Genomic DNA, 9,886 nt, shown 5'->3' with positions numbered 1-9,886 from the left:
CATGACATAAGAAGAGAAATACAGGAGAGGAGAGAGGAAAGAAAGAAAGAACGCGAAAAACTCCACAAAATATTAGATAAAATTTTAGAAAAATTATAAATAAAGTTCATTTTTATTGAAAACAAAAAGTTTTTAAAGTTTTTATTTCATATAAAGTAAACAAAAACTCGTTTTTAATATTTTTGATGTAATCTTTATTTCATAAACTTTGGATGTACTATACCTTAATACTAATATATGATATATATACAGACAAAATGTTACATTACAGAAAGTTATATAATATATACACATACAAAAAGTTATATAATACATATACATTTCTTTTTTATGTCATTAATGCTGTATTCGCCTTGCAAAAAGAATGTTTGCCAAATCACTACGCTTATTTTGTGCATCTCTTCTTGCTTGGACGTTTTCAATTACTTCTGGCACTCCAACTAACCTTTCCTCTTCAATATTGGTTTCATCTCCTTCTAAGATAGAAAAGTTGTGGAGAATGCATCCTGCCATAATTAGCATCACCATTAAGTCCAATCGATGCATATCAAGAAGTTTGAAGCGTCTAAACCGACCAACAAACAACCCAAATGCTCTTTCAATTGAGCTTCTACATTTCGAAAGCTTGGTGTTGAAATATGATTGAATTTCAGTTAAATGGCCATTGTCTCGGTATGGTGTTAATAAATATTTATTTAAAGGATAGGCTGCATCACCGAGGAGGTGAGTGTCTACCGGAAATCCTACACCTTCATCAATTCGCTTAGCTAATGTGGATCGACGATAGACACAGGCATCATGAACTGATCCCGCCTCTCCTACATAACAGTCCGTGAATAGCAACTTCTCGTTGCATACAGCCTGGAGAATAATTGAATAAAATTGTTTCCTATTATAATAGGATGAATGGTCATTCCTGGGGGCTTTAATAGCCATATGCTTACCATCTACAACTCCAATCACTCCAGGAAAACCAAACTTTTTTGTGTAATATTGGCTTGTTTTAAATGCCTGTTCTTGGTTTGGCCAAGAAAGTATACCTTCTCTTTTATTCAAGTCCAAAAGTGCTGAGGAAAATTCATGTAGTATTTTCCAAGCTGTTCGTCTGCATATGTTAAAACGATCCGCAGCTAACCTGAAAATGAAAATGCACGTTAAGTTGCTACATAGTATTGTATATACATAAATATTAATAATTTGTATATAATGCAATACACTAACAGCATTATATAGTCTGTTAATTAATTATAGCCACACTTGGGTTAGGTTAGGAATTCAAGAGATGATTTCATTTGTCTATGCAAATTATTTTACACTGATTTTTGAAAATTCAAAATTAATCATTATATTAATAATTTAACAACAAAAATATATTTTTTTGGCTCCCAAAAGTATAGATGATAAAACAAAATTGCAAAATTTGAAGCATAAGAAACTTATGTGATGTCATTTATTTTTTATAATTATAACACTTTTACTTTGTTGTCAAGTAGTAATTTAAATACTGAATCAAAACTTTCCAAAATTTTACATGGAAAAGAGTTTAGTATGGAAGAAATTACATGAATATAGAAATTAAAAGCAGGAGGCTATAGTGTCAAGGAACTTGCAAGTTTTAATGAGCAGATCTTCTACTGAAATTTATAAAATTTTGGAAAAATCATCACTAATACCTTCTAAACATTGATTAAGGAAGGGCCAAAATCATATGTCAAAGTGGTAGTGATAGAACTGTGCATCTTGCATCACAACAGGATAAATTAGCTTGTCAAATTTTGTGTGAAAGTGGATTAAAAACTTCAAAAAGCAAGCACTGTTAGTCAAAGAATTTCAGCAGCTCCACATGTGAAATTTTATGCCTTGATAAAAAATCATCAGTAACAAAATTGGCAAGAATGCAGTAGACTAAAGGTCACATGCTGTGGAATGACCAATAGCTTAGTCCTTTACAGTAATGAAAAAAAAAATTTAATTTGTATGGCCTAATTACTGGTATGGTATTAGGAAAGACAAGTGCAGTTTTTCAACAGTCAACAAGGTGGTGGTTCTGTTATGGTGTGGGGCTGCTTTGGATTTAATGGTTTATCAAATTTAGGGATTTTAACTGACAAACATCTAAAAATTATCAAGAAGTCCTAAAAAAGTCATTTATTACCTATTGGAGAAGAAATTAAGAGGGACAAACTGTAATTTTATGCAAACAGGAGTATTTAATGTTAGTTGTACTATTTTTAGCTTCTATATGTATTACCTTTAAAATATAAAAATTTGGTGTAGTTATATTTAATTGACACAAAAAGATCAAGAATTTACAAAATTTGTGATGATGTTAAAAGTTGTTAACTTATTTATACTGTAAAACAGAATTTATGTTTAAAGTTTCAAAGTACCAAAGTTTCATTTAAAAATTCTTTATAGTTTTCTTTTAATTCAAAAATATATATACATTTTGTTAATTTTAACCACAATTCATATTATTAACATGAATCTCAATTAACGATATAGATCTGTACTTTACCTGAACGGAGCTTGATTCGATAACAAGTAGAGACTGCACAATACTTTTTTCTCCACCGTCAATGGACATCGTCCTCTTGAATTCTGATTTTTATTAAACAAGGGTGCTAATTTTGACATTAAAATGTCCGCAGTTGTCCTATTTAATCGAAAATGTTCTTGAAAAACCTTTGATCGGTATCTTGGCACGGTGTACTCAACATATCCTTTTATTTTCTCAACTGACTTGCTGTTCTCACCACTAGACAAATTCGCCTCAGCTTCTACTGCAGATATTGCACATTCTAGCAACAGATCATTGTCTTCAGACTCCGAATCTAGAGACTGTAGTTGTGAAATTATCGCTACAGCTGCTGACACTAATCCGGAAGCCGCCATTACTGTGTATACTTTTACGAGCGTGCTAGTATGACGTCAGGCTGAGCTAGGTGTCAGCACGGCGAGCTTGGAAGCTAGCAAAAAGTAAACGCACCCTACAATCCTCACCAAATGAGTTTAACAATCGTTTGCGTTTAAACGATTGCTCACTAAATGCGTTTAAACACGAATACACAGATTTTGTGAAGTAATATAATTTAATTAGTCTCGTATCGTTTGCCATATTTGCCATGGCGTCAAAATGACGGAAGAACACGGAGCCAATAGCGAAGTTGAGGCCGAAGTTTTAAACGCGAAAACGTGTACGTCGGACGTTCGGCGCCGCTTTCTTGTAAGCATGGAAGTTTGACAATGGTGTTTGAAATGTCGAGCATGATTCCACTGACTTTCCAATAACCATTGTCAAATTTCTAGGCTTACAGGAAAGCGGCGCCGAACGTCCGACGTGCACGTTTCTGCGTTTAAAACTTCGGCTTCAACCTCGCTAATACCTCTTTAAATTAACTTCTCGTGTATCCTTATTTAGTAACGCTTCATTCAATGCTAGAATCTTACCAGGAATTGGACATTTTCCGTTATTTCGACATCTTTACGACGCGACATGAATCAAATTACAATATTCAAATTACTTTAAAATATTACAAAAATATTCATTTAGAAAGAACGTAATACTTACAGAAAACGCGTTTAGACACAAGCAAAAGGTCGTAGATTTAATTACTTTAATTCATCACAGTACATTCCATCCACGAGAAAAAGCAACAATGAAAACGGAGGATGCGTCTTGTTCTTCGTATTCTTTCTAATTAGAGTTTATACACTGTTGCCAGTCCCAGATCCGGTGGAAAACTTCCACAAAAACAAAACCCCTTAAAAATATTTTTTCACCCTAAAAAAATCCTAATTTTTGTGAAATTATAATTTTTAAAATGTTTATTTATTCTTTTATGAATTACAAAAATTTTAAAACATTAAAAGGATACCATTCATTATGAAAATTAAATATCTTGAAAAACATTAATGACGTTTAATTCTTCTGATACATTTGTAAATTGAGAATTAATGTGGCCTGCATTTTTTGATTAAATTTTTGTCATTATTGGTAATGGTTGAAAATTGGCACAAGTTATTTCATTTCTTAAAAAGTAATACCTGGTTACTAAAATACCTTGTGCCTAGAGCGGCCAGATGGCCGAGCGGTCAAGGTTAGCAGCCTGCCGCCCTGGGGGACCCGGGATCGAATCCGGACGGGTCGAAAAATCCCCAGGAATTTTTCGGGGGGTGGTCCGTCCGGATATGTCGGTCCCCGTCCCTCACCACCCGGCCGCCCCATTGTGGGCCTGGCCGAACCCATAATGGGCTTGCTATAAGAGGCCCTCTTAGTGCCCACAGGGCGGAAAGAGTTAAAAAAAAAAAAAAAAAAAAAATACCTTGTGTCATATTTAAACACAATCTGCTTCTTAATTTTGATTTTATAATTGAATGGATTGAAAAAGCCCCCTCAACAGTTCTATTAGAAGTTGGAAGGCACAAACATTTCAATGCTAAGTGAGCAATATTTCTAAATCTTGGGTTTCCGGTTGAATCGATGTCCTCAAAAACTTCAATCCAAAAGTCAGATGTTTTGTCACAATTATTCCGTACTTTATTTTTAACATTTTGCCATTCAGACTCTATTTCAGTCAAATAAAAAGATGATAATAATTGTGAAAATGAAAGAATTGATAGCTTTTGTTGTGAAGTTGCAACTGATGCATGCAGTTGACTGAATTGTTGTAGAGATGTGGGGAGAAACCGTAAACTCATTTTACTTTTATTACGTTATTTCTGTTCATTTAAATGCTTTACTTTTGAGCGACAAATTCACACTTTCGACAAGAAAACAAAGTTCTAAATTCCGTGCGCAGACGACGATACACACACTTAGCGAATAGAAGAGGACCTCGGAACCAACTCTTAAATTCGCTATATCTAGTGTATTTTCTAGAAATGGTTCGATGTAACTTTTCTGTTTTGATTATACAGTAACGATTTGAAGCTTTCCTGCTGGCTTTCCTGTTTTTCAACTTTCAACAATACGGATTCATATTGTCAGTTATCTGATCACCCGTATAAAGCAGTTAAACAGGGGAATGAAGTATAGCAATCTATATGCCATTTCTATCTTAAATGGGATTTTTATATCATTTCGAAATGTATTTTAAAAAATTACTTGCTTCTTCAGTTTTCTTCAAATTTAAAAAGTTATCGAGTAACAAAATGAAATTGATACTCTTCAAAATTTATGTTTTAGTAAGTTCGGCTTCAGAACTTTCTTCAAATTCCCTAAGAGATCCTAGTCTTTTTCAGTCATTTTTAACTTGCTTTAATGATATTTTCGTCATACGTGTTATTTATAACCGCTTCTATTAGCTTCAGAAATCTTTCAATCATTTGAAGTATTAAATTCTAACGGGTTTTCTACGACTTAGGGCTGTTTCACACTATGACCGACTGGGCCGACCGGTCCGACTCCTAGTCGTATTGCCATGGCAACAGCAATCGGTCAACCGACTGGTCGTTCCAGTCGGACAGATTTAAAAAGTTAAATATTTGTAGTCGTGTCGGAGCAGTCGGTGAGCTACAGCCAATGAGAGCTTCGAAGCTATAACCAATCAGAGTTTAGATTTATCCGAAGTTAGAAAATGGCGGAAGGTAAAGTTTTCTCGGAAGCTTTAATAAACGAAGTCAGAAAATATCCATGGCTTTATGATATTCGGCTAGCCGATTATAAAGGCGACATTGAAAAAAATAATTGGTTAGAGTAAAGCGAAAGGTATCCAGCTAAAAAATAGTCTTAAACTTCATATTAACGAATAGACGTAGACATATCTAAATGTAATTTGATACGCTGAATCGATTGGTATTAAAAAAAATTACTTACGATCAACCGTTTAAAAGTTACGAACGATTTTTTATTTCCGTCTATTTGCTTCGTTTAAGAACAACTTTATTAAGAAATACGCAGGCACTCATCGATATTAACAAAACGAATTACTTTAATTCACCATAATACATTTCATTTACAAGAGAAAGCGACATTAAAAATGCTAAAATGGTGTCGTTAGCCCGCGAACACGCGTACACACGACAACCTTTCAATGACGGCCATGTTTTCTGTTTAAAATTGAAAAACTTACCACGATTGGCTAGTGTTCTGACCTGTAAGACGCGTTCCGATTGGTCCTTACGAGTCGGCCACCGACATAATCGTACTCAGTGTGAATTCTTTTACTATTAGTCGGTCCGATTATAGGATCGGTCTAGTCGGACCGGTCGGACCAGTCGGTGACAGTGTGAAACAGCCCATACATTTGCATTTCTGCAAGTTGTGACCTTCCTGATAAGCGAATAGTGCACCTGTTGCAACCACAGAATGTTTGAAATGCCGACAATCGAATTGCACTTACTAGTTAATACATTCTTCGCAACATCCTTATCACCAAAATTTACAAACTATGTGCAAAACAACACATACTATTGTCAACTTGCAATAAACATGTCATAATACTATTTGCAGCATTTTTGTCTACCACTGCAAGAACTTACTCGAATTATTTATTACTGTTTGTAAAATCTTTACTTTTATGTTTTCCTTACACATTCCGTTGTCAATGTATACAGCACTGGCTCTCATTAAACGACAGAATGCACTGTTACTTCGTAAATGTATTCTTGTTACCCAAGTCCAGCAATATATCGTTAAAGCAACACGATCGATGTTTAATAAAATTGATAGATACTGCTTTTTTATATTGTATAGTTTTATTCCGAATTTTATGGTATTTTTTGAGCAGGAATTTTATAATTAGGGGACATTTTTAATAGACTTCTTCAAGTTTTTAACTTTTATAAAAGATAAGAAAAGCATATTTTCAGCAAGCTTACTAACTAGTGTCTGGCTTATTGAGAGTCATGGCAGAGATTCCGCGCTAAGTAAAAGATCACTGACTGACTACTTACATGGTATATAGGAATCAGTGTCGCCGATACTATGGAGTTGATTTTTCCACCAGAAAACGCTTAAAGTAATTCCGAATATCTCGTCCGAAAGATAATTAGATAATTGCTTTCTTAGGTAGCGGGCAAAGTTTCAGATTTTTTTATAAAGAAGTTGTCGAAATGTAATCAATTGGAAAGTGCTAAAATAGCCAAAAAAACTGCATTTTTCTTGTTCTTCTTCTTATTGTTCATTCGGCAGTGCAGTATCTGCAAAAGCAGTTTCTCAAACTTTTTGGCCCGCGACCCCCCTTTTCCACTTAAAAAGGGTGTAGTGTAGATTGCACCCTACAAAATTTCGGGACTTTGAGTATATATTTGAACTCAGGGGACCGAGACGAGTTTGACGATACCATACTTTTAGATCGGAGACGAAAAATAAGAAAGTTATCATACTTTTTTCGGCGATCGCGCGATGTCGGGAGTCACGTCGTTCTCTCCGCTAAGCCCATCGCTTGTTTAACAGGCAGTCTGGCAAGTCGGCCATATATACCTTCAACAGAGGCATATGTCGATCCACGAGCACACAGATCGTCTGCAGTTCGAGTTAAATCCTTTTCGCAGACCCTCACATTCGTCGACCTCGGGGGCTACGGCCCCTCAGCAGTGGCGTAGCGTGGGTGCCAGCCGCCCGGGGCAGAGGAAATTTAGCTGCCCCCTTATTTAGGTATTATTATTATTTCTTGTGAAATTTTGCCGCCCCCTTAAAGTGCCGCCCAGGGCGGGCCGTCCCTGCCGCCCCCACTACGCTACGCCACTGCCCCTCAGTCTCGCTATCGCTCGCGGTCGGCTAGTACTAGGAGCTGACCGCGCTATCGCAATCGAGAGTTGCGATGCTTGAACAAAAGGAAAAAAAAAGAAGTGGCGTTCGACTGTTCGTGCTCCCGACGGACTCCCCTCGGGAGGGGAGCCGCCGGCAAACCGCCGATTGTTTAACGTCACTAGTAATTGATTCACGGTAGTTCTTGAACAAAAGAAAAAAAAAGGAAGTGGCATTTGACTGTTCGCGCAATTTCTTGCCTTTCACAGTGTATTTTTTAATTTGTTTGCAGACTTTACCGCGAGACGGCAGCACTAGCAACTACGGTGCCGTCTGCATGAAAGCATTAAAGAAGTATGATAACTTAAAAACTATGATAACTTTCTTATTTTTGTCTCCGGTCCAAAAGTAGGGTATCGTTGAACTTGTTTCGGTCCCCTCAGTTCAGATGTATACTCAAAGTCCCGAAACTCCATGAGAGTAATCTATACATAAGTCATTTAAAATATCAAATTAACGAAGTGTACTTTTACCACAGATATGATATAGATTTTCAAAATCCCAATGCACATGTTCTTTGTGTGTTACTATTATTAATAAAACAATTACGTTGTTCATATAATTGTAATTACATATGTAAACATATAGGTATGTAAATACAGGTTTTCGAACTTAGTGTGCGTTGCAACATTTTCCAATTTTTTTTTTCTTTTTTTGCTTTCATTGGGAGGATTTTGGATGGTAATAATTGAAAATATGATTGTCCAATGAAGAAAAAATAGAATTTCCTCGTTTACTGCTGTTTAACTCTAATGATTAAAATGTCAATGTGGGCTGGCTTGTTACACACAAGTGAACAGACAATAGTTTTTCTATAGAATAACTTTTGTATAACGTCACTTACATGTTATTTTATAATTAAAAACAAATCTAGCAACGAATTACGTAACTTTCCTGCTATTATGAGATTTTATTTTAAAAGTACTTATACTATTAATCATAACAACACATGGAACCAGACACAATTTAATAAAATTACGTGTAATGCCATCTCTATCAGACTTTAAAAATTTTTTATAGTTTTTTAATTATTATAAAATGGTAAAATGCTTAATTTTCAGAGTAGGGTGAGTTTTATAAAAATTTCCAAATGCTAATAAGGAGCAAAATCTTAATTAAGTACAACCCCTCTCCAGATATGACACAAGACTCCCTATCTCCCCATTCCTTAGACCTTTAACTCCCAAAATTTAATGGAATCAATGCCCCTTATATACAAAGAACCATGCCAAATTTCGTTTCTTAATCTTTATCCCATACTGAGATGTTTGTTTTTTAGTTATGGCAATGAAATACTTGGGCAATTTGCTTAGGGAAATGCCTGCCGCCTTCAGAGGTTTTTTAAGGGTAACTGGACCCTAACTTGTGTAACTAGGGTATTAACCAATAAGGTGATGCTCATTGGTACCCAAGAGAGATTATAACAAAAACCGACTAAAATTATTTCTCATCTCACTTAATTATGTTTGAATATAAAAGAAAATTTATTTATTGTGTTTTTTCAATTACATTTAATTCAATTCAATTGTCACAATGCTTAAATTTTAACTTTTAAATTTGCAGGGAGGTTTGTGTATTAGAGAAACCATGCTATTAAATTTTTGTGGTTAAAGGTCTAGGGTCTTTAACCACCAAAATTAAACAGCCCTTACTATTTTAGACCATCTGAATTTTAGTCATTACTGTAGAGCCAATTTAGAGAGGAAAATTTACTATTTAAGAAACTTTTAAGAAAAAATTTCCATTTAAAATTTTTATGACATTTTCTTTTTGTTGTTCAAACTAAGACGATTTTCCCCTTTTTTCGAAAAAAAATTATCTGATTAACTCGGCGGTAAACCTGTTTCCCATGAACTCAGTTCCTCGTTGAGTCAAAGTAACACATTGAATGTGTCACTTTGACTCAACGGGTGAAACTTGTCGATTGGACCTAGGATGCTAAAACTCTGAGTGAAGTAATGTGAAAAATTCAGGATACACCCCCGTATAATAAGAGGGGGCGATGACGATCGAACGCTTTTTCATCATCAGTCGTGAACCTTTCAGAGCGTGCATTCTGTCATCGCCATCCTTCATCTGGATTAACGCCTAACGACAACTGTAATCTCGATTAACGCCTAAAGTAACTCCACC

General features: G+C 35.2%; 1 protein-coding gene across 1 annotated transcript; it reads right to left on the bottom strand.

Annotated features, from left to right (window-relative positions):
- Positions 1–336: 336 nt before the first annotated feature.
- LOC136975597 (putative nuclease HARBI1) lies at positions 337–2,895 on the bottom strand. The gene is made up of 2 exons (XM_067270681.1): positions 2,519–2,895; positions 337–1,135 (listed from the first exon to the last, which is right to left on the bottom strand). The coding sequence occupies exons 1-2, from the start codon at positions 2,893–2,895 to the stop codon at positions 337–339; spliced, it is 1,176 nt and encodes a 391-aa protein (XP_067126782.1).
- Between the last annotated feature and the right edge of the window lie 6,991 nt (positions 2,896–9,886).

The sequence above is a fragment of the Centruroides vittatus genome, unplaced genomic scaffold, assembly GCF_030686945.1.
Source record: "Centruroides vittatus isolate TY-2023 unplaced genomic scaffold, ASM3068694v2 contig_375, whole genome shotgun sequence".
Lineage (NCBI taxonomy): Eukaryota > Metazoa > Arthropoda > Arachnida > Scorpiones > Buthidae > Centruroides > Centruroides vittatus.
The sequence above is the reverse complement of the archived record's forward strand: the minus strand, read 5'-3'. Positions and strand labels throughout refer to the sequence as shown.